The sequence below is a fragment of the Leptodactylus fuscus genome, chromosome 2, assembly GCF_031893055.1.
Source record: "Leptodactylus fuscus isolate aLepFus1 chromosome 2, aLepFus1.hap2, whole genome shotgun sequence".
NCBI lineage: Eukaryota > Metazoa > Chordata > Amphibia > Anura > Leptodactylidae > Leptodactylus > Leptodactylus fuscus.
In genome coordinates, this window is record NC_134266.1 from 199,317,013 (window position 1) to 199,342,910 (window position 25,898).

Below are 25,898 nucleotides of genomic sequence, written 5' to 3' on the forward strand. Positions count from 1 at the left end.
CTTTTAAAATTTTACATTTTGTAAGCGACTTAAAGCGTAACTCAGACACCTTACACTCTTACTTGGAGGAGGTTACAAATAGCTAGCATACTAGCTTTACTCTGGTTATACTGTACAGATATTACATGGAAGGAAAGGCACGTATCTAGCATGGATTATTAAACAGACTCATGTTTAGCTATTAATGCTGTTAGTCACAAAAAAAAATCAAGGGTCTGTGTTGAATGACTGGGCCAATGTAAGCAAAGCAGCTGATGACCATGATTGCTCTGAACACAGCCACTGACCGATAGGACCTAGCAGAGTTGTATTATCATACTCTCCTGCTTGACCTGACATGATGTATGGAGTGAAGGAATTGCACATGAGAATTGACAGCTACTGAGACAACTGTGCAATACCCAGTGAGTGTTAAACACAATCCAGTTATATTAATGTGACCACCGACTACTTTTGATGTCAACGTTAAATAACCAATCGCAGAAGGAACGTGTCATCAGTCATCTGGGTGCACTCATCATTGTGGAAGGAACGATGGATCAATACAATTATGCATCTATCCTTGCAGACCATGTTCACCTCTACATGCAAAGTGTTTTTCCTCAGGATGATGGCATCTACCAGCAGGAAAATGTGACGTGTCATAAAGCTCGCAGTGTACGTGCGTGGTTCGAGGAGCACCAGGATGAGTTTACTGTACTCCCTTAGCCAGCAAATTCCCCAGACTTGAACCCAATCGAGATCCTGTGGGACCACCTCGATCGGATTGTTCACGCCATAGCTGCTCAACCGTGTAACCTAGCACAGCTGGCCACGGCACTGGAGTTGGCATGGCTCAACATCCCAGTGAACACCATCACAACATCCCCCTCTTCCTGCACGTCTCACACTGGCCCGCTCTGCGAAAGGTGGTTATTCTGGATTTTGACAGGTGGTCACATTAATGTGACTGGACTGTGTACCTTTTCTAATAAACAGGACCTATAACACAATGTTTGCTGAGCATTCAATGGACAGCCACCACACCCATTGTCAGAACAGGCAAGAGAATATGCCTCCACTACCCACTTAACTGTACAGTTTCACACAAAATGATCTAATGAGGCTACGCCACAGATTCCAGCATGGTTGGATTTTTTTCTTTAGCTCCATAATTCCAATGCAAGTAGAACCGCTAGCTTTTGTGCCTAATATGCTATTTAGACTCTGTATTCTCAAGTCAGAGGACTCTAGAATTTCACTCCAATATTTGCCCTGGCCCAAGAAAACCCACTTAATAATACAGTCCCCAATTTACATATCAGGCACCAAAACTAACTACACTGATTGCTCTGAAATGGTGGGAGCCTAAAGGAAACATTTCAACTGTGCTGAAATTAGTGGAGCAGGATGCAAAAGACCCTGGAAACAGTGGAGGTGATGAAAGGTCTACAAAAGCTTTTTTCCCCATAAACATATTTATATTTGTAGACAATTCAAAGTTAAACATTTTTTTGTGAATATAAATAATTCATAATTTTGCAGCGTTTTAAAGATTTTCTCCAACCATCTAAGTGGTAACAGTCTTTGTCTTCATAAGTTGCCAATAGATAAGTCCATGAATGAAGGAACTTTCTAATGTCTGGCACTTGTCAGAAACTTAGCCACAATTTCCTTACGGTGGGCAGGTTATCGGATAGGGACAGTGCATACATGAAAAGATAGCCTGACTCCAATAAGGAACATATAGTTTTCAGTATTGACATGTAGAATCAGAGATTTGTTTCATGCAATGTTTCGTTCAAACAGTTGAACTTCATCAGGCTTGATCCCATTGGTGGGTCAGCTTGCAGGTATATAAGGTGTTGGTGGTATATCACGTGGCGTTTATGGTGTTGTGATGCATATTTGATTCTACTTATCTTTAAGAAAATCATGAAATAAACATAATCTGCTACTTTTCACTCCAACCAACCGGTGTGTGCAGTGATCTTTACATAAGAGAAAATCTTTTAGCCTCTGCAAGTTTTTAAATTCCTTATACTTACAAAATGTTTAAACTTTTACTTCTCTACAAATATGGTTAGGTTTATGTGATAACCCCCTTAAAGAGGACCTTTCACCACCTCCAGTAACTCCAACTCTTTGTACCCTTCAGTAGGTGCTGCTTCACCGGTTCTAGCGCAGTTGGAATTTTTTTGCTGTTGTAGTAATAAGCAAACCAGATAATTCATTGGCATATTATAAGCATCCAGTTTATTTAGTTACATATTGTAATATACAAACCTTCCTCAATGCAATACAAAATATGGCACAGCAGACAAAAGACAACACAACAAGAAAAGCAAACATGCTGGTTAGTCAGAATGGATGGGGTCTGACATGCAGTGCACAGAAAAAGCTATGGAACCATTTCAACAGTTGTATGTAATATGACCGACCACTATCTGGAGACATACACAGGGTGTAGGTATTTACCACACATTTAATGGAAAACAAAAAAGTTTCTGCTTATAATAAAGGAATAGGCAGCAATAAAGAGAGCAAGAAGAAACGTATGTGCTCCACAAAAGGAACGTGGCACCTAAATCTTATTATTACATAGGTATCTCTAACGCTTTGTAAATAATACAGCTTGCTTATCCTCTACATCTATAGCACTGTTCTTCATGCAGAATATGCTACAGGCTACTGGAAACACATTGCCTACAGTATATGGTTAAAAAAAAAGACAAAGTTGCTTTTCCAGGCTAAAAGTATTTATGAATTATCGTAAAAATAAGTCATCAATATCAGATTACACCTAGCACCCCACTAACCAACTGCTTTCAGAAGCTGGTACACAGTGAATGAAGCAGGAGACAAACAGAAGAGTTACTGCAGCTAAGGCTCAGTTCACATCTGCGTTCAGGTCATTCTGTTCCCCTCTTTGCATGAAAAATGCGGAGAGAAAAGCACTGCAAGCAGCACTTCTCTTCGCATTTTTCATGCAGAGACCAAAATTGAGGAACCCACATGGACCCCATTATGGTCTATAGGGTCCATGGATTTCCTAAGGTAAACGCTTTTTTATGTGGATTAGGTTTCTGTTCACGGGGGGTCCCCAAGCAGATTCCCCAAATGGAACCCCTGCGCAGATGTGAACCAGGCCTTAACTACCATTGCGGTGAATGGGAACTGATCTGCAGTCATCTGGTTTAGCCACTGCACAAAGAACAGAGCTATCTGCTTCCTACACCATTCTCTATATCAGCGGGCAATCTAATATTAATAGCAGATCCTTAGGATAGTTCATCAACATTTTTAGACTGGAACACCCTTTTAAAATAGAAAACATTTACAAAAATGTGTGTAAGTGTGAAGATCAAAGTATGGCCGTTCTTGTAATTTGGATTCGGAAATTTAGACATGATGGTTAAATACATCAATGTTTATCTTGTACTATTAGGCCCGAGTTTACACTAAGGATCTGGAGATCCAATATATATTTGGTCATTATTTATCAAAACGGAAACGGACACCAGAACTCAGGAGACTGGAAACATTCCTTTGTTCATTACATTCGCCAGGATCCAATTCTGTTTTTCCGTAACTATTAGTTGCAGCAAACGCTATACATAGCTACAGGTTTCACAAACATCATAAGCCGTTTGTAAATCCACATTTATTGAAATATGAATGTGTATGGTGGGTCTGGGTTGTCATAAGCTTTTTCTTCTAAAGTGGATTATTCTGCAGATATTGGTCCAACAAATAGAGATTATAACACAGCAACACCACCCATTACCACACAAGTAGACCCATGAACTGTAAGCAAAACCAGATGATCCTAAGGAAAAAAACAAATGAGTTATGTTGCTTTCAGCGTGTGGCAGTAGCAGCGTAGAACCCAACACCATGGTTAGTCCTGAAAGAACCCTGGGAAATTCGGCAGTAGCAAAGCAGCTAGTACTTGGTCACAAGTGTTACCTTGCTCAAAAAATTGAGACCTCCTTTTATAGTTTCTCAAGGATATAGGTTCATTTTCTAATTGAAAGATATAAAATAAAATATTTTTTTATAACCATTCCAATAATTAGGGAAAAGATTCCAGTAGACGAAAATCACATTTTACTATACCTATTTATTATTAATGGGTTTCTCACATATCTGTTTTTACTTAACCCTGTAAGGGCAACACCTACTTCAGACTTCTGAAAGAGGGAAGGTTCCTATTTTTTTTTTTTTTTTTTTTTTGCCCCATCTCAGCATTTTACATTTCATAATTATTTTGCTACTCTATTGAAACAGTTATATATTACCAGGCTTTATTAGTGATTGTCACTTTCTTGCACTATAAATGTATTGGGGGGCATAGCTTGAATAATACAACAACCCTGCCATTTTCTTTGGGGTTTTTATTTTTCTTTTAAACCATATGATTTTTGGCCAATTCAATTTTGAAAATGCCTAAATTTTTATGTTTAGGTTGGGTTGTTTATTTTTTATATAGACATTTCTATTTTTACACAGTAATACTTACGTTTTGAATGACTTTTTTCAAAAATCTGTGAGGGCTTGTTTTTTGTGGAACTACCCTTGGTTTTAATTGGTGGCATTTTTTGCACAACCAACTTTTTAATTGCCTTTATTTTACAAGTCATTGTGGATGTGAAAATTATGTATGTTCTTAATTTCCTTTGTTTGTGGATAAAAGATACATTTTTTTTAGCTTTTTATTTTTTTTTAAGTTAAGCCTAATGTGAACATTTAATCCTGCCAACCAATTGGTACTCACATCAAGGTGGGGTACGAGGGGTTTAGAAAGGGAGTGCTCCCCTTCCAATCTCTTTCAGCTAAGGCGCCATCACGGTCGTGACCAGTATTGATCACAAGCTTTGAGAGCCAGGCAATTGATGTATAAGACAGCCTAGACCTAGCAATAACGGTGCAGGCACAGCTATTTAGCCATCATAGTGCCATACTATTACAGCATTGAGCATTAACTATATGCTTAATAAAATGTAATAATACTAGTTGGGCTGGAAGGAATTAACAGTTGAATTACCTACGAAACAGCAAAGTTATGGCATCTTTTCTTAGAAGAGTGTCAGACTGCACAGTGACAGTCTTTTGTTAATATCCTGTCAATTTATTCATACACTTCCAGGAAGAATAACAAAGGAACAATAAAACACAGTTCTATGAAAAGATGCTTCAAAATTGTTATTTTATGGGAATACAAGAACTTTCTAAAATTGAAATGTCAGGAAAGTTAACAGACCCCCATTAAAAGTTCCCCACATGGACTTAGTATTTTACCTACAACTACAGGGGATACATTATTTAGAATAAAGGACATGCCACAGCGCCTTAGTACCACCTTGTGAGAGCCACCAAGTATTAATGAAATAGCAGTACTTCCTCCAAGTGTGAGTACATATTGACGGTATTAAGTTTGGATAAATGTAAGAAATACAAAAGCCACAAATTCCAAAAGTATACAAGGTAAATGCATCACCAACCTGATGTTAAAGTGAAGCTTCAGCGTGGACATTGCAAGTAATATAAAATTTGTTTAGGAGGAAACAAAGACCAAATTGGTCCAATGTGAAGCTTCATTTTAAGAGGCAGCAAGTCTGAAATCATTCAAGTTTGTTACCGTACATGTCATATTTATATAGCAATGACATGGAAGTCAGAAATAACATGCAAAATGAGCAAATGAAACATTCAAGAAAAGTCAGTTACAAGCAACTTTAGTAAAGTAACAACAAAATATCTTCTCGGCATTCAACAAGGAGCAAAAAAAAGAAAACAATACAATGCTGTAACTAAGAAGCCACAATGGTATCTTTAGTCTGAACTCTAACACCATGGAACATGATCTGTCTGGTGACGCTTCACAAACAGCCTCCATTCGTACTCTGTACTCATGAGATATTTAAGCATTGGGCACACAATTTTTTATTTTATTTTTTTTTAAAACCAAAGTCAGGAGGGGGTTCAGCAGGAAGGTGCAATATAAATGCTTTCCTTTATATTTCCCATTCCATGTTATTCCACTCCTGGCTATAGCTCTTAAAGAACCACAGCAAAATCTGCAGGGAAAAATAAAAACCAACAAAAACTCAACATGTGTCTCCAGCCTCATCGCACATTCACACAGAGTCTCACCCATGAAACTTGGTCTGTGTGTTGGTTGGATTTACCGGCCTGAACAGTATGTTGGCAGAGGGATTTCTAGTAATACAGTTACCTACTTCCCATACAATAATCAGTACGGGACAGTATCTTAGTGGGAGGCAGGGACTATAGTAGCATAGATATACTGCAATGCTAGGAGTCACTCTCCTGGCATATTGGTAAATCCGGCCAACACATGGACTGAGTTTCACAGGTTTAACTCAGGGGTTAGGTATAATGCAATGAATGCATGGGTAAGCAGCACAGACATACCATGAATGATATGATAGGATATGTCCCGAATTTTTTCCCAGGTACACAGTCCCTTACATTGGCCTATGATAAGGCATAGACATGTGCATGGGGGCTACAGAAAATAATGGGTCAGTCTGATGGCCGTTAAAATATGGTGCATGGAGCCTTAGACAGTCCTAAGACAAAATGAGCTTTTCACAACAAATTTCCAGTTATGAGAATAATGTTAGACAATACAATATATATAAAACCCACATGTCATCCATGTAAAACAGATAGGCAACGTGATTATAAATTTTTATTTTTTTTTAAAAAACCCAAACTTGATTTTTCTTCTTTTCTCAGTGTCTGACAACTGTCCAATGTTAACAGGAATAGCACAGTTTCTCAAACACACCTGCTTGTTTTCACCTAAGATAGGAGATTTATGAAAGTGTCTAAAAGAAAACTGCTTCAGCCAGCAATAGCCTCTATTTTTACGGTGCTCTAGAAAAATGAAAGATGAAGTGCGACTGGAGCACTAAAGTTATTCTTCGTAAATATGCCTCAAGAATTATAAAAATAATGTGACTATGGTGGCACTGACCACAAAGCAGTGAAGATCAAAATGGCAGTATATTGCAGAAACTGCCTATTAGTTAATAGCAACCCCAACATATTCCCCACTTGCAGTGGTGGGACAAGCTATTCTGATGTCAAAAGAAAGGGTCCTACTGTGCTCCCCATACACTTGGTCTCAGGTTGCAGTGGGCAATTGTCACATGATGAAGATCTATATTTCTTACCATTGTATAATGTACCTCAGAACCTACAATATTATCAGCACCTTAGACAATATGTGGTCATTTTACTTCCCCTCCCTTTTCTCCATAGCACCCTATGCAGTAACCTATTCTGCCCATCCTACATCGCAGCTCTTTCTTTCCTTCTTGATGTCCTTATGTGAGGTAATGAATCTTAGCACTACAGACAGAAAGCATACTTAACATGAGGGACATAAAACTGTACTGTTACCTTTCTGCTTTGTGATCACTTCATCTTTAATTCCATTAACTTGTTTAGTCTCCTTAACCTATAAGACCAATAACATGTGTACACAGAAATTAATGTTAGTGCTAGGTTATATGATGATTAAAACACCTAGAAATGGAATCCTGGCACACACATACTGTACAAAGCCTGGCCTAAAACCACTGAAAATTGAAATCTGAAAGACACACAATTTTAAATCATTCAACCAAATACAATGAATGAAACACAGGAGTCTTTTTATTGAGCCAGATGCATATAAAGACTGTTGGAAGGAGATTAAATATCTCAGTGAGCAGATACTGGTCCAGAGGAAATAAATGGCTATAGATAAAAGAAACAGCCAATTTCTTTCATTATGATCAAATACCTCAGCGTGAGCTACCATTTTTGGTTGGCCCACCTGTCAAAAACAGAAGAGATCCATGAGCCGTCCATGCCTCCACCGACGCATTAATATCATTCAGTATGCCAAGCCACAAAACAGCCAAATATAGGACCTGTCCTGAGCTTTACCTCAGGCTCATGGCCATATGATAATACATAGGCGTGTGCATGGGGCCATTACAATGTATTGGGTCAGTGTGCTAAATGTGAAAAACACATTTATGTGCATGGAGACTAAAAGCCTATAAATCGAACCTTGCCGGGAGAAAGAAATCCCCGCCTTCTCTGGCGCACATTTCACTGCATAGGACATAAATGCGGCGATACATAAAGATCAGATGCATTGAGTTTATGACACAAAAATGTATAAAGAGCACATAAACTACACATGAATGTTAACATATTACTTACAGTCCTTGTGTCAGGTGAGCTGCTTCTCAATGACGTGTTGGGAGACTTGGAGGAGCTACTGCCCCTAGAGCTTGCATCAATCCACTTATTTTCAGGAGAACCTACAAGGTTGTTATCCATACTGGTCAGATTGAGGGTTTTATGGCTTTTGTACGGCAGGGAAGGTTGGTCTGTGCCCCAGTCTGATTGGTAAGTATCATTGCAGCGATACAAAGTATGAAGGTTAATGAAAGCACAAACATAAGACACATGTATATAAAGTGATGAAGCAAGCGGCAAAAGCGGTTTCACAGAGGCGTAGATCTGCACTAAAGACCACCTTCCCAGACATGCAGTAATACATGCAATAAGACAGCATGACGGATATCTTATGAAAACCTAAAGGCACTTAAACCATATTGTTCTACAATTACAGTGATTTTACATTACCTTGGGACAAAAGCAGCAATTGTATAGAATGTACCCCTACCACTTATGTGCCTTAGCTTCATTGCCAATATATCCAGTATTGTGCATGTCCAGCACACATAGAAGTACATAAAATAGTAAATATGGAGGAGCATTTTGCATTTATAATTCATGAAATGCATCTCCTGCCTCAATACCAAGAGGTATGTAACAGTGAAGGCTGTGATAGTTACATCAGTTAAACTTCCCCTACAATGTGTTTAGCACAAGAGTTATACAGTTAAAATGCCTTTAAGTCACATAGTTATGTACCAAAGAGTTATCGACTATACAGAAAAATGTGACAATGACCACTGTATGTAATATTGCATAGGATTCCCTTCTGGAAGCTTAAAGGGTGTTTGTCAGCAGGAATATCAACTGTAACCTCCCCCTCATAGTGTTTAGTTATCATGAAGGGAATTCTGGGAAGTCAGCTCTGCTGGGGTCTACTTTGGTGTAAATTGCTCCAACTATCAAATGTGTGATAGGTTTGTCCTAATATGTTAATCCACTTTCTACACTTTGCTGGAGTGAGACTGTGACAATTTTTGTTACTTTTGACAGATGAACAGGCTAATTTTCCCACTTTTCCAACCACTTTTGAAAAGAAGAACGAGTGGTACAAATTTCAAAAGGTCATAGAATTTTTGTATAAATCAACTACAGTCACAAATTCCTATATTTGCGACTTCACATGACAATTCTGTAATGCAGGGCTTGACGAATTCCCCCCTCAGTACTGTAGGGCACTTCACAAAGATTGTAATGGTAACTGATGCTCCCATATTAAGAAATCCTGTTTTTTCTAAATATGTAAAAATCTGCAAGCAATAGTTTGTGGTTTCTTCAGACACAAATGCCTAAGTTCTCATCCCGGTTATACTACTTCCAGCCTGTTTGGACATACTGCGCCTGCACACGTCAATCATGATGAAAGGTGTGGTTACAAGGTACGGAGGGGCTTCAATCCAGGTGAAAGGCAGGGCACTCGTATCTGAAGAGAGCCGAGGTGGCACTTGCACATTCATTTACATATTTATAAAAAGGAGAATTGCTCAATATGGGAGCATGAGATGCCCATAAAAAGTACCAAGGCAACCAGTGGGAAGCACCCCAAAATACTATAATGAATGCTAACTACCCATATTCCTGCCTGCTGACAGACTCCCTATAATGATTTCCACGGACTACTATAATACTTACAACATTAACTCAGTGGCCTGAAATATATCAAAACATATAGTAATCCCTTGTTCTCCCCTCTGCCTTTTTGATTAGTATTTCGTTATTCCCTATTGCAATATAGAAACTGCCAACAAGCAGACTAGATGCCCTTTACAGGAATACCATCCGAATGGTCTGTGACATATGAATGCCAATACCTGCATAGCATATTCATGTGCTAGTAATGAGAGGACAACACTACTGGATGGGTAAGAAAAACACACAAAAAAAAAATGTATAAAAAGGTAAAATGGTAAGACATTCACAGGAGTTCACTATTGTGAACTCAAGGTACAAATTGGGCATTGACATTTCCAGGTTACTAGTTTTTTTCATTATCCGTGACAAACTGGAAGATATACGAAAAGAACAAACCATGTAACAAGGACATATAACAAGGATTTTTTTTTTTCTACAAAGTGGGGCTTCATGTTTGTTGGTGTGACCTGTCATCTTTAGCACAGTATAGAGCATGCCAAGCCTTATGAGAGGTTCCAGTTATAAAGCTATACTATTACTATATACTGTGACTATATACCCACCACCAGCATACAAACATGTAGCTGTATTGGGGAATAAAAAAAAGAAGTATCTAGTACATCAATTCTGCCAGTTTTCAACAGCTATTATTTTAGCCAGAAACAAAAATACGGGATATTTTTGCATCTATATAGCTAAAAAAAATTAAGCTTTCCAATCACTGAATACTACAAATATACATTCTTCAAAACTGGCAAAATTATCCAGTTAGTATGGCCAAAAGCTGTTAAAGTGAACAGCAACAATGATATCAAGTGAAACTTACCATTCTTGCCGTATCGTCTGACATCTATTACAAGGTTTCCAGTTTCCAGAGCGCTGTCCATGGCTCCTCTCCACTGATTATAGTCCATAGATGAGACCTTGATGCCGTCGACAGACAGAATTTCATCATCTACCTGCAGCTGGGAAAATTCAGCTGGGCTGCCTGCAGACAAGCACAAAGTCTCATGTCAAAACTTCTAGTAATCTAAACTGCATAAAAAGTAGAAAAGTTCTATAATACTGCACTGTGTTATGTTCACTTGCAAAACACAGTACAATAAATACAGACTAAAAGTGAGATACAGAAAAGGAAACACTTTTAGAAGATTACAAGTAAGTAAAGCAAAGAAAAAAAACATATTGACACATCACAAAATATTATCTGTGAAAAAAAAAAAAACCAAATACAAATGATTCAGTGACGTATTATGTTATGATAGGTACTACTTAATGTTACATTATTACGTGGTTTCAAGTAACACAGCAAAGAAAATAAAAGTAGAACTCTACCTGTATCGACTGATGTTACAAAAACCCCTGCGCTGTTCCAGTTCGTTTTAAACCCAAAGTCATGGCTGCTTCCAGGCTTCTGGTTAATGCTGATTCTCATGTCGCTGTACTGGTCCTGGAAAAAAAAAAAAAAAAAAAAACACCAACAACCTGAGTATCCTGTGTCTCTGACCTCTGTCGAGAGGAAAGTCTATCCAGTCTAGAAGGCAGGTAGTACACAATATACTCTCCAATTATCCCCTGTCATGCTGAATGCATGAGGCGCTCTCAATGCACATTGTTCACTTTGTCACTGAATTCTTTCTACTCCCAGATGCTTTGTTTAAAAATGTCCTCTATACTGTAGAAACAAGCCATGATCAAAGTGTATTTACCCTACAGTAGGGGACACCCAATACCGTCACTGTACCAGGCCTTTGTCAGCGCCACAGTTAAAAGGGGTGGAACCCAATTTTATCTTCCTATTCCATTCATAAAGTCTATGCATAATTTATCAGCTAGGAAATGACACCTAAAACTATAACACTTATTTCAGTCTAGAATCAGTGACTTCTGGGTTTAGTTAGCTGAGTAAATATGGTCAATGGGCCATTACCTAATTCATTATATTAAACTAGATATTTTTGGTTAAAAATGAAAGGCTTTTGGAAGGTACTGTTCCCTCTTTGCAGAGATCCAGATGGTAGCCACAAATCTCAAGAGTGCATGCAATACTACTTGAGAAAAAGCACGCAAAAAAGGTCTCCCTAGCGCCACCCTTTAGTAATGTTGAAAACTTTAATCAGGTGGGCAATGACTTATGTAGTGGCTCCCTAGAGACCTTTCTCTTCCTTCTGGAGGAGAGGTAATAAGGTCACGGAGGGAAATAGGAATCTAGGCAGGATGGACTTCTTTGTTTCTCCAATATAATCAAAGGGTTTAAAGGGTTAAAGGGTTTTCTGGGCTAAAAAAAGGTTAGGATAGGTCACCAACATCAGACTGATGGGGGTATGGCACCCAGCCTCCATTGATCAGCTGTTGTCAGCGGCCAGTACACAGGATAGTGGCGGTGGTTTTGCTTAATAGTAGTGCATTTTCTGCAATGCGTGGCTGTGATTTATACTGTTAACACAATTTAAAGGTATTTTCCAGATAAAAAAATATTGATGACCCGTCATAAAGATAGTTCACTAATACTCAAACTTAAAGGGGGTTTAACATCCAGCACCCTCATCAAATAGAATAGATCATGGAGCAGACAGGTCTGTGTGTAGTTACCAGACCAAGTACTGCAGATAAACTCCCATTCACCTGTATGGGAGCTACACTGTAATGACTCTGTGTCAGCAGGTCTGCTCCCTGCTCTATTCTCTGTGAATCAGTTGCTGAGGACAGCTTGTGGATGGGTGTGCTGGGTGTTAATCCCACACAGATTTCATATTAGTGAGCGATCTTTAAGATAGGTCAACAATATTTTTAATCTGTAAAATACCTTTAAGTTCCATGTAACCAAAGCCAAGCAATGTATTACATGTGGTATTAGGGAGCCTTCACACCGAGTTACGCTGCGCTGTATTACACACATAATACATTGAAAGCAATAGGGAAAAAAAGCCTCCCATTGATTTCAATGGGGAGCGCATGTATGCCGGCTCCCATTCAAGTCAATGGGAGCTGCTTTTTATGCGCTCATTCTGAACGTGTTTTTACGATCAGAATGAGCACAGCGTAACTCCGTGTGAAGGCTCCCTTCATAAGCAAAAAAAAACCATAGGAGGCAAACAAACACTATGTAGTTGTCATATGTGGCATCAGGTACACTGGATCCCTAGAATCTACTAAGGAGTATAAACACTAAGTGAGAGCAGTGTCTTGTGAAACCCTATTTGCATTGTTCTGTAAATCACCAATAGTTTAACAGTCAGAGTTAAGAGAAAAAATACACAAACCAAAATCTTCAAGTATAAATACAAAGGGCTAAAATGGCTATACAATCTGATGTTCTATGAGCTCATTACCAGGGAGCTAGAAACTGGAGCAGATTGAACCACTAAACTCTTTTCCACTTGGACTTCAAAGGGTTTAGGAGAGAAGCTTCTTCCAATGTTTATCTTCTCATCTTTTAAGTTGTCGACCTCATCCTCACTATGGAAGGCACTGCTAGGCTTCTCTACCTCAGATGCTGAACCGTTGTATCTTCGGGTGTCATCCAACTAGAAAACATCAAAACATTTTAGTCAATCAATTAAAATATAGTGTAAAACATATCAAAGCAACAAACATACACAACACCTCCACAAAATTGCATCCGAATGTTATGCAAGGTTGTTATCAGTATAAAAGCTAACCAAAACTGGACTGTGGCAATACTACAATCTAATACTGTACCATAGGACTATAAGCCATTAGAGGTATTGCTCACATTAGTGAACTTCCCTACTACGGCAAATAGATCTAGAAAAAAATCTAAAAACTATAATTCCAACAGAAGTGCCCAAAAATGAAAATTATTCTGGATTATACTTAGACAGGCCAAAGCCCAATGACTTATTATGCCTCTAATACTCTATGTAGAAAAGGAGATATATTCTGGATTTCATACTAATATACTCAAGTTCAGATTTCACCTTCACCAAATAGGTTGGACTTGATGGACTGAAGCCTTCATCCAACCTCATCTAGTATGTAACTATGTAATTAGCCCTGAAGTTTTATGTAGACTGTTCTCAAAGTTTAATGCATTTATTTATAGTCTGCAAAGCCAGTCCAAACGTAAACATACTAGGGCATTATAGAGATGAGTGAGTATATTCGATCAAATACCTCCGTCGCATAGCTCCAGATGCAAAAACGCTTCTGGGGCATCAAATTTTTACTGACCCTCCCACCTTCCCTGGCGCTTTTTTGCACTGGGAGCTATGTGGCGGAGGTATTCGATTGAATATACTCGCACGTCTCTATAGGGAAAATTTATTAAGACTGATGTTTCCTATGTCAGTCTTAAAAGGTTTACTGAAGTAAAATATACCAGTGTTATTAATTTCTATTAAGTGTACACATCTTATCAAACTGGTATATCTGACTGTCCTTGCACCAGAAATGGAAATGTACATGTGCGATGAGCAGGCATAGATTTGAACTGTTTGCATCAGCTTCTGATATAAATAATTGTAAATCTGTAAGTCTGATGAGGCCTCACACCCTCTCAATAAGACCTAAACGTTTCTTAAAAATTGTGAGAGATGTGAAAAGTTACACACGGTCTGCACTGTAATTTGTAGTTTTTCTACACCATAAAGCCTTTAATAATTTAACCTCTTTATTCTAAGGAATAAAGGCGTTAAAGGGTTTTTTTTAATGAGAAATTAATTTATAGAAGCAATTCATAAACTTAAGCATGTCCTTACTGTATAGGATTTGGTAAATGAGGTGATTCCCTTTGACTGGACACCAAAAGGTCTTGGAGTAATTACTGATGACAGTCGAGAAGTATCGGTCTTTTGGTATCCTCTTGGTAAAGAAGAAGAAATCCGAACAGGTTTGCTTTCTATATTCAGTGACCCGGATGAGTATGGTAGGTTCTGCGTACTGCTGGAGTCAGAAGGCAGAGAATTTCCTTGCACTGCATAGCTCTTTACAGAATAGCTAGTAGTGCTCTTACTTGTATATGGCTTATCAAAATCCACAGAGGTTTCACTTCCAATCTGTGTCTTTGGAACTGGTGTAATCTTTGGGCTTTCAGCCCTCTGAGAATTTTTCACCATGAAAGTAGTCTCACTCTGAAGCTTTGGCTGGGGCTCCAGTTTTGTCTGAACACTAGGAAGTGGTTCATCATCATCAAAACTTATTAAGTTGTCATTATTTTCTTTCTTCTGAGGAGAAGAAGAATTATTTTGAGTAGAATATAGTGAAACCTCTGTTGTTCTTGAATATGGCACATCCACAGTGTAACTCTTTTCCAGGACTGGCTTGGATGGACTATTTGACTCTCCAAAGACATCATCGTTTGAGGAATACATAAGTCGCCGTTCTGACCTTTTATATCCATTGTCTTGGTTCACATTTTCTCTATCTTCCCTGAAAAAAACAAAAACCAAAAAAAACTTTTGTTAATATGTGCACTGAATATTTAAATATCATGGATTAAAAAATAATTCATTGTGCAAATCTGTATCATTGGTGCTAAAGTGCTGGGAAATACCAGTAGGAGAAATGGAATTGCACATTTTAGAGCCTTTCCTGTGCTAAACACATTTTTTTTTTGCTTTTCTTAAACATGCATTGTGTTCCTCTGCCTTCAGCATGAAATATATGACCTTTTGTCACCCTCTCTACATCTTATCAAAGTGCACAATTTCTTTTTTTCATTATGTGTATAGAGCTGCCTTGAATTAAGCATATTAAAAGATGTTTATCTGTTAGGGGCATATATATTGCCTTGGAATAATAATATAGAGAAAGGTGATCTAAAAAGAGAGCAAGAAAAATCTAGTCATCGAATTCCGGGCCCATTTAAAACATATTTGTCTAATAGGCCAAAGTATTGCTTTTTAACAACACGATTAATAAAATACTATGGCGCCCTTCTTTGTAATCTTTCAGGTGACGTTTTCTGGCTCCCAGTCATTACACTACTCACAAGGAGTTTGGGTAGTCTGAGACAGAGCTGTTAGGCTTTCCATAGGTTCAGCTCTTCGGGAATGTTCACATTACTGTTATTAGGGTCCAATGCTATCATTCATCATAGGATGAGAAGAACAGGCATTAATGTAAGTATATAACAAACAAGTAAGTATATTTCGGCTCACCATATAATACGAATTTGAAACGTCCACTGGAGAGCACGGTCCACAGGTAAACTTGACCCGTTAATAGTAGTACTTGAAAATGGTAAAGGAAACCAGCTGCATCCGCGCATATCACATTGAAAGGAATAAGGAAAAAAGCAGCCCATTCATTTCAATGGGGAGCACACGTATGCCAGCTCCCATAGAAATGAATGGGATCTGCTTTGTACGTGCTCATTCTGAACGTGTTTTACGTTCAGAAAGAGCTTAGCGTATACTCAGTGTGAATGCACCCTAACTATGTGTTAATCGCATAATTTCTATTGTGAAGTGGACAATTGCTTTAAATGTTACATTGCCAGACATATCAACATGTAATTATACTGAAAAGTAAGAAAATGCTCCAGGGGTCTCACCTTTCCTGTCGCATCTCTCTAAATGTTTTATATGTCCTCTCTGGGCCTTCATTTGAAATCTTTTCAAGTTCTTCTCGCTCTTCCTTTTTCTTCTGTAGATCTGTAGTGTAGCTTTTCCGGCGATTTTTCCATTTTGCTAAATCCTTATTACCAATAAAAAGAAGAGGACAAGAGTTTAATGACTATCGAAGACATATTCAGGAACGAACAAATCTAACTGTATAGAATGTTCTGACTTCTCAGTATATAACATCTGTGTACAAAAAACATCTACTCAAATGAGGGCAAATGTAGACTGTAGGGCAACCATGAGAACAATTCACTTCTTCCTCATACAAAAAGTCCTCCATATAAATATAGTTCTATGGAGGACTTCACAAGTTTTATCAGTAGGAGAAGACCCAACATAGTTTCAGATTTATTGGATTCACAAATCGAAATCTATGCCCAAGTCTGTGACATGACAAGAACTCTCCTGAAGGACATAATCAGCACAGAAGTCATACACGTCAAATACATTGTGTGAATTTTGCCTTATGTAGTATAAATACATCTGTAAGGTGAGTAGTAAATCTTCAGTTTGTTGTTAGACTTTGGCTGGGCAATACATGAGAAACCTAATTCGCCTGACAGCTCTTTCTAAATTAAGCCATACACAGGCATGGGCGAGTGTGTAAGTGTTCTGAAGAGAGACAGGGGAGCAGGGCCATTAAAAAGGAAAACAGGGCCCCCCCGGCAAGCTTTTGACTGCCCACCCAGGGTTCCCACATGGTATAACACCCTTTTACTGCTCTCCACACGGCATAACACCCCCTTTAATGATCTCTTCACATGGTTAATGCCTCTTTTATCCCTCCCATACTGTTTTCTGTCCTCATTATAGACCCTCATACAATTCATAATGGCACACCCTCACAGGAGGGTTTGAAGGAGGCATAGAGAGGTACTGCCAGGAACTAGCATAAATTATATTCTGGCATGAATTAATAGTACTGCTTACTTAATAAAAACTACAGACTTAATACATCTACCCCATTGATTTTAACATAATTTTGAGTCCAAACAACAGTTCAGATTGGAAACAAAATTTTCTATATACGGGACATTCTCCTACATATAAATTTTGTGTTTGACACACTGGGTTTTTAGAAGTTTTTGGGGATACCATGAAGCTGTAAGCAAAGGGCAATACTGAAGAATGGAAACAGCCATATTAGTTATAAATATATATTCAATAGAATAAAACATTAATAATGCTACAATCACACAGTCTTTTATGGCAGTTTTTATGAGCCAAAGCTGGAAGTGAATTCAAGCAGAAGAAAAAGGATAAAGGAAATACTGAAACTTTTACACTCTTTTATATCCACTACTGGCATTAGCCCTAGAAACTGCATCAAAAAACGGTCATTCCAGCCAAAAACTATTCTCTTAGCAGTCTACACTTCTAAAACAAGGGCTTCACATGGAATCACTGAAAAATACTGACCATTGCATATAGATAGAAGCAAAAAATAACCATTAAGAGCGGGTCAATGGAGTGGAGCTCAGGGAATACACAGAATTATCACTGTAATACATTATGGTCACAATTAGGGGCTTCTCACACTTTTATGGTATGGGCCTCACCAATCTTCTCTAACGCCAGAGCCTCACCAGCAAAACTATGCTAACACAGAGTGCCACAAATGCCACTGTGTAACATACATCACACCCTTATCTACCAAATTCACAGTACGGCTCATTTAATACCTCGAGAAACACCATATACCATACTACAGCACAAAATACCTCCCCAGCAGCTCCAAATACCAGAGTATCCATCAGATAATATCTACCATACAAGGCTAGTGCTATCAGTGCAGTTTCAGCTTTATGTTAAAGCTGACACAGGCAGGGATTTGCACCTCGCCAGACAAGAGGGCCTCTCAGTTTGAGAAGCAATCGTCTAAAGCAGGGCTCTCAAACTTACAAATTTAATATTAGATACCCCCAGCATTGTCCCCAGTTTAATGTTTCCCCCAACAGTGGCCTCACGCAATTTATTGTCCCCCCCAGAAGGACTGTGGCCTACAAGCTTAGGAAACTTTAGAACAGGGTTGGGGGTTTTTTCAGGCCCAAGGGCTATGTTTGAGATCCCAGGTCTAAAGGGTCCTGCTATATGCTTATACATGTAAAAGCAGCATAATAACATATCAAATACATATTAACTTTGATACAATTAATGAACTAATGGAAATAGGTTATACATACATCTTGCCACTTCTGATCTTGCTCTTGTAACTGCCCTTTTATTTTTTGCAATTCTTCTAGACGAATTTGGCGCATAGTCTGGAGTTCCTCTGCGTTGCAATTTTCCAGTGACTTACTCCTGTAGAGATTAAAGAAGAATATATTTATATGCCATTGCTTCAGAATAGAAATTACCAATCTGCTTTGGACAATCAACACAGAGAGTGAGAGCAGGCAGATGCATCATGGGAAATGTAGTTTGTTCACAGATTCACTACATATAAATAACAGTGACAAGGAGTGTCAACTAAAATAAAGCCAAGAAAAGGCTGCTATGAATTTATGGTACTATTCCGTTATCGGGCCAGCAGCAGCGCAGTTCAGCAGCAGCTTTCGGGACAGCAGTTCAGCAGCACCGAATTTTATTTGCAAATCATTTTTGGAAGCTGGATAAGCCCTTGAAACAGCGGTTTAGATACATTGAAGAACATATTAGTCTTGTATTGCCAAAAAAGGTTTAGGTTGGTACATTGCCATTAGAAAATCTTCCCTAATCTCTTAAAATACTCCAGATGACACTACAGATTATAGTATACTATGAAAAACACAGCACAAGTGTTAGCATAAGAACCGTCAGTCTCACCAACTTGTGATTATTGTCCCTACCACAAACAATACTCATTCAAGCAAGGTAAAGACAATATAAAAGCCATGTTACAAAACATACAGTGTGTTTCCAGAACTTTGCTAAAGAATCCACTAAAAGCAAGCAAGGAAAGGAAGCAGCTTTGGCTTGTTGCTTTAGCATGAAAGCTTGTATCATCATCTTATATTTGTGTCGATGTAGTGAAATCATCGTTCAGAAAGGATGACCAAACTACTATTAATATAACTTAATCCAAAAATATGTGAAGGGCGCATAGGATGCTTAGAAGACATGAGTTCATACAGTACAGCTGAGATGACAATTTAGGAGGGTCTGGTACTTATAGTATTTGTCACTGCAAAAGAATGTTAAAAATCTGAAATCCCTCCATCCTGTCTGAAGTAGGGGATAAGTGAGGCAGTCTGAACGTTTGATAAAAGCTTAAGGGCCCTTGACTTTAATATTAAACCACTACTTCTGTTTATGGGCTTGAAATATTCATTATATTATTAGCACTATAGAGATAGGAAGTACCACATTCCAAAAAGACAAGGCATGTCCGATATTCATGTGCTTTGGGGGCTTCTGGTTAAATGTAGGAGTCAATATAGTTATAATAGAAATACTGAAAAGATGGCTGTCACCAGAACCTAATATATCAGCCCAGTCCTGTAGAGCTTATACGCATATTGACAAGTACTGCGATATCTAGGCAACAAAGGCACCTAACCTGTCTGTCTGCAGGGCTGGGTAATGGTGACAGACTTCCATCATTGCGATACATCAACCGCACTAACAAACAAGGAAGCAAATGGTGGCAGGCAGAAGAAAAGACGCCTAGCTGGCCTTTTATATTAACTACCCAAGACACATTATTTTGCAGCTTTCAGATTGTGATATGGGCCAAAACAGGAATGAGGATGATGACGATATCAGGATAATGATTCCCCACAGATCTAATCTAGTGCATTTTTACTATTAAACTTATGTTGGCACTTCTGAGAACTTTTTCCACCTGCAAAATGCAGACAAACTGAACAGTGTGTACTTCGCCTTCCACTTCCTATTTGCTTTAGCCGTCACAGCAACATTTCATTGTTACAGCCAAAACAAATAGCCAAGTAAGCAGAGCCAGGAAACCTCTTGTGAGAGGGCATTCCATTAATGCTTTCATGCACAGCACTTGGAAGCAGCATCATGCACATGTCACAAGCGTAGCCCGGACAAGTCTTAGCTGCTTGCTGCCTATCTGAAAATTAGAGCTAAATACTGTACAAGAGCGCGTAGCGTGCAACCTGCCATAAACTTACCCAGGCTCCAGACAGAGTTTTTCACGCAGTCTGAGAAATCAGAAAAAAAAGGATTTGCACATTTTATATTACCATCACAGAGCAGGAGACGTTGCATGTAGTAAACAAATCCACTCAATACCTAGTTTGGACACATGCCATGAAAGGATTTTTAGATGTTAAGTGTAAAACTCAGACATATAAAAAAAAAATCTGTTTTCCTCATCTAAAAAAAGTTTTAAAAAAATGTTTATATCTATGGCCTTCACTATAAAATTTAGAAACATACATGTTTGTGAAGGCTGCCCATTCACTGGTCCAGCAGTTCCAGAGCTATGGAGTCAGACGGCTAAACCACCAACCCACACTAATTTTCTGAAGGATGGATTCCATGACAATCATGGTCAAAACAGGCCACCAAAGCTCCTTTTTAGAAAAAAATAAAAATAATAATTGTGGTAATGCAAAAATTAAATACAAAGTGTCAATGCATCCTAAGATAGAACAGTTTTGACCCTCACATGAGAGACAAAATCAGTACAGGAATAAAAAAATTTCTTAAAAGAACCTTGATCAACTGGTCAAAAAATAAGAAATCTACCTTCCAGTTCTCAGTCCTCTGAGACCATTTGGAAATGTGAACTTTCTGAGATCTGTTCACATGGCATGGTGCTGCCTGGTGGCTGCCACTGTTGTGGTGATGCGGCTTAGCTGCTGGGACACCATGACACCCCGCACCCAAATAGAGTAGGGGACACATAACACAAAGGTGCCATGAAGTGGTTAGTGGGCTTATACACATTAAAATGGATACCAGGAATCTCCTGCTGGTTTCTTTGTAAATTTTTGCTGATAAACAGAGATTAAAATATAATGCATGGTCCAAGTCTTTTTTTTTTTTTTTTTTTTTTTTAAATGAATGCATAAACTTTCCAAAACTACTATGAAAGTAAATATGTAAAAATCTGAGTTGTCAAATTTTCGGCCTCAACTTGTACTCCACAGCCCATGTAAAGAATGTACAGCAGCATAATCACTTGCATGTCATAGGTCTGCTACCAGTACAATTTCTGCTTGTATCCAACGTACAAAAAATGTTTCTCTGTAGGTGAATGTATTTGTTTAACATTACAGAGTTACATTGGAAATAGCAGTTTAACAAGAATCTTCTCTTTAGGAAGGGTGCTCTCTACTAGAACAACTTAAGTTGTCTCCAACACGTGGCTTTTAAGCTATTACAAAACGACAACTTCAGTTTCAGGCTCAGGGACTGATCGAGATGCACCAAATGTATTCAGGCATGCGCTTTTTATAAACTTTGACACATTTCACACCAACACGACTGATTAAGGCCAAGTTAATGCAAAGGGTTTTTAACACGCTTTAAACTCTTGCATGCAAACCGCACACAGTCTAACCTTTCCACCAACAGCCGTTTTTTGTGCCTTATTTTGCTGGCTTCCCTTATCGCCTCCCATTTTTGAAGATCATCTTCAGTGCATGGGCCAGACATAAAATGCTTAGGCTTTACATCAGCTAAACACTGAGATAAGTGAACTTTTCTTGTCAGCATGTCATCTTTCTTTGATTTCTGTGAAGGATTAAGAACTGTTCCTTGGCTATCTGTCTTGTTAGATTCTGGTGGTCTTTTCACTAAACAAAGAAATTTAGATTGTATATCTTCTGGAAGAGACCAAGGATCAGGAAAGGGAACTGCATTGTAATTGTCTGGGGCTCCAGACACATGGACTTCCTTTGGTTCAGAGTGAGGTCTTCGAACAATCATATCATCCTTCACCAAATCTGGGAGCTGACCTACTTCTTCTTTAGACTGTAGGACAATGTCTTTCTCAATTTCCAGCACTTGAGCCAAAGGTGTACCAAGGTTGATCACTTGATTGAGGTGAAAAGTGCCAGTCTTTCGAGCAAACAAGTCGTCGTTCTCAAAATCTGGCATTGTACATATGCCATAATTCACCGATGGATTGTTTTGTGCACTTGAAGTCTCAACAGAATGCATCAATCTAGGACCAGATGTGGGGTCAATTTTTACTTTCTTTTCAGAAGAGAGCAAGTCAGAAGTTATTTTCTGGAGGGCTTGGAGTATTAAAAATTGACTGAAATATCCAAAAAAAGCAAAAAACACAACAGTTTAGGAATGTAGCTGTTCAAGTAGCTTTCACTACCTTAAAATGCAATGTAAGAAAAAAAAAACAACATAAAAAAAAACCTATTACATGCAGAAAACTGAACACACAGCAACTGCAAATCACACAGATCATGCCAATAATAACCTTGGCTTTTCAGACGTGTCCTCAGTTTTATTTGTCTCATGTTTTCTGCTCAAACTTGTGTCCAACTGTGCAGCACCTTCCTTTTTTACATTGAGATCATTCTTCAGCTTAAACACAGCGGCAAGATCAGCTGTCCAAGGGCAGTCGCCTGCAGCCCCTTTACTGTTCGGCCATTGAAGAAAAGGTGAAATTAGATATTCAGCCCTCCCAACTTTCATGTCTTCAAGAGAGGACATTTACTTTCTACAATTATATACGGTAATATTGTGTTTATTCATGCAGAATTTTCATTAACAATTGTTTTAAAACCCTGCTGATGTATTTAATTCCATGCAAGTCTCCATTACCTAAGTCTTACAACATACACTATCCTACAGTTGTAAGGCTCATGGGAACCTGGACCAGAAAAATTGGACAGATTTTCTAGTCTCAAACTCAAAACAGAGACCTGGACTCCCTGCATCATAGTGATCTACTGTGCTGGCAGCTGCCTGCTGCCTAGGGATGAAGGGGTTATTACAGTACATAATACTGTGCTACAGGGGCCACTATAGGGCATAATACTGTGTGCAGGGGCCACTATAGGGTATAATACTGTATACAGGAGACACTATAGGGTATAATACTGTGTACATGGGCCACTATGGGGCATAATAGTGCCTGCAGTAATGCAAGGGAAAAGGGGCGGTCAGTCGGGGTCTTTGGAGGGGGGGGGACCATGTCAGTTACGCCACTGATTGTCTGTAAAACACTACAGAATATGTTGGTGCTATACAAGCAAACAAAATAATAATAATAACAACAACAACAATGGCTTCTCATTACTATTAGATGTTGGATAGTCCCCAGATACAACAAACATTAATCTAATTTTAATGTCGTTTTACTGAAGGTAACCAAAAAACACAAGTTGATGTTACCTTTTGACAACCTATTTTCATATGCCAATTTTTTTCTCTGAGAAGGGGCCTCAGTTGTTTGTGTCCACCCTGTGTCTGCTGATAATATCAAGGCACACATTTATACTCAGAAGAAGGGCACAAACCTGAATCCCTGAAATTCATTGTACCAAGGTTTAGAACGGGTCCTGGTCCACAAACCCTTCTGAAATTGATCCTTGTTTTGAGAAGAGGCAAGAGGTAGCACTGGTGAAGGCAAGTTGACTTTCCTAGCAAAGAAATCATCCTTGATAATATTTGGAATTTCTCTAGAAGAGTCTTCATCTTCATCTGAAGAAAACGTGGCATAATCTACATGGGCCTTTACCGCATCCTGGTGCGATTTCTTCACTTCCAGTCCTTGGTGTTGGCTAATATACAAAATGGCCAATAAGAACGGTTGGCATGCCCATAATAAAACCAGTCATGTAGCATTTCTTGTTTAGTTTGCCTTATTGAAAAATAAACCACTCCAAACCACTCTATAAGCATGGTTAATTCACAGATCAGGGAAGGCTACAAATCAGCTATATACACAAGATATAGTTTGCATCATGACACATCAGCTTCATGCCTCTGACCTGTTCTCTCCTTCTTGAGAAGAAGCTGAAATAATGTTTGTTAAAATGTTCAAAGGTTTCTGAGAGTCCATTTGAGGTGGAACAGAAAGAGCAGGGGTCACAGAAACAGAAGGTTTACTGCTGAGGTGAAATTTTCTTTTTGCTAAATCATCAAGCACCAAGTCCGGTAACTTCCCATCATCCTCAGAATCTGAACTGTTTAAGAAAACGTTAAGGTGATGAAACAAAGACCTCTCAAACCGGAGACGTAAACAGGTCCAAATCTGCAGATGCTGTGTTAAACTGAATGAAATTACAGTAAAATGTAAACACACAAGAGGAGGAAAGCGAGAATTAACTCTTAAATAACTATGGTAATTCCTTGATAGCTAGGATGCCTTAATAGGATGACCACATAAAACCAGGTATTTTTCTGTTTTCATGTTTTTACAGTCAAAACATGAAACACTTATTTTTACATTAAAACATTTCTACCAGTCCTCCACCCCACTTCACTGTGTGATGTAAAAGATCATTGGTTGCTGCTGTCACATCACGTGCCATTGGTTAACACCTTATCTCAGCAGAACTATGCACATGGGGTAGGCAGTCAGTGAAAATTCTTCATTAAGACTTTTGGAGAGCCAAAGTTTTATAAAAACTACCCAAGCTATCTCAGGTTTAACGGAGCACAAGACCATGACTACTGTACAGTACCTGGAAAATGTTCCATCAGATTCTGTGAAGACAGGGCTAGCCCAGCTCCTTCGGTTGTCTTCATTTCTATCCACTTGCTTCTTTCTTAAAGGGGCTGGCTTGTAAGTGAACTGTTTTTGTTTGGGTGGAAGGAATTGAGCGACGTTAGTGGCTGGCTTGGGTTCCACCACAGAAGTCCTTCGGTAAGACATGTCGTTTTTGCTTGAATCCTGCATCTTGTAGGTAAGTTCAGACTCTGTGTCACTTTCTCCACCTACAAAATATCATGAGAGAATAAGAGTGTTTAGCTATGTTGTACAGTAGTGAATGGTACCAGTGACTACCAAGGTATGTGATTACATACATTACATATGATTTTATGACACTTTAGATGCATGCCCTATTTGCAGTTCTAATATTTTTAAGTCTAACATATTAGATTTACATGAGCATGTGAAGTGAAGGAACTTGCACTGTCATTGGTTTCATATGTGGTATGTAGATGCACCAAGCCACTGGAGAGGAGGCCACGGATTTATGCCTTCTATTTCCTGGATACTCCTGAAACAGCCAATGTGCATCTTAGAATAGAAAGCTAAACCCAAGCTGCAAAATGGAGTGTTGGGGATTCAACAGCCACAAAGTTAGAGACAATTTCCCTTGGAGGTGGGTTCTAACAGGTTTCTGTAATTTATTGGGTTAACTATGCCCCTAAAAGACCAGCTACGGAATGGTTAATGCAGGGCTAATAGTAAAAGCTGTGATAAGCTCATCATTGAGGCAAGCATCTGCTGAACAGGGGTTGCCCTGGCTTTGTCGATAACATTTATTTCTCTGTAATAATTTC

At 38.7% G+C, this 25,898-nt stretch overlaps 1 protein-coding gene across 5 annotated transcripts in view; it reads right to left on the reverse strand.

The window, feature by feature from the left end:
* LMO7 (LIM domain 7) overlaps nt 1–25,898 on the reverse strand; it is a 125,729-nt gene that overhangs the window by 13,698 nt on the left and 86,133 nt on the right. The window contains exons 9-23 of one of the 5 annotated variants that reach the window (XM_075265404.1): nt 25,073–25,325; nt 24,377–24,571; nt 23,903–24,166; nt 22,858–23,019; nt 21,982–22,680; nt 20,585–20,614; nt 18,650–18,767; nt 16,397–16,539; nt 14,601–15,270; nt 13,212–13,406; nt 11,215–11,329; nt 10,706–10,867; nt 8,227–8,408; nt 7,414–7,471; nt 3,949–4,005 (exon numbers count right to left, since the gene is read on the reverse strand). In XM_075265404.1, coding sequence (XP_075121505.1) covers nt 3,949–4,005; nt 7,414–7,471; nt 8,227–8,408; nt 10,706–10,867; nt 11,215–11,329; nt 13,212–13,406; nt 14,601–15,270; nt 16,397–16,539; nt 18,650–18,767; nt 20,585–20,614; nt 21,982–22,680; nt 22,858–23,019; nt 23,903–24,166; nt 24,377–24,571; nt 25,073–25,325 — 3,303 coding nt within the window. The remainder of the gene's footprint in view (nt 1–3,948; nt 4,006–7,413; nt 7,472–8,226; nt 8,409–10,705; nt 10,868–11,214; nt 11,330–13,211; nt 13,407–14,600; nt 15,271–16,396; nt 16,540–18,649; nt 18,768–20,584; nt 20,615–21,981; nt 22,681–22,857; nt 23,020–23,902; nt 24,167–24,376; nt 24,572–25,072; nt 25,326–25,898) is intronic. The other 4 variants (XM_075265405.1, XM_075265408.1, XM_075265406.1 and 1 more) reach the window with 4 other exon arrangements.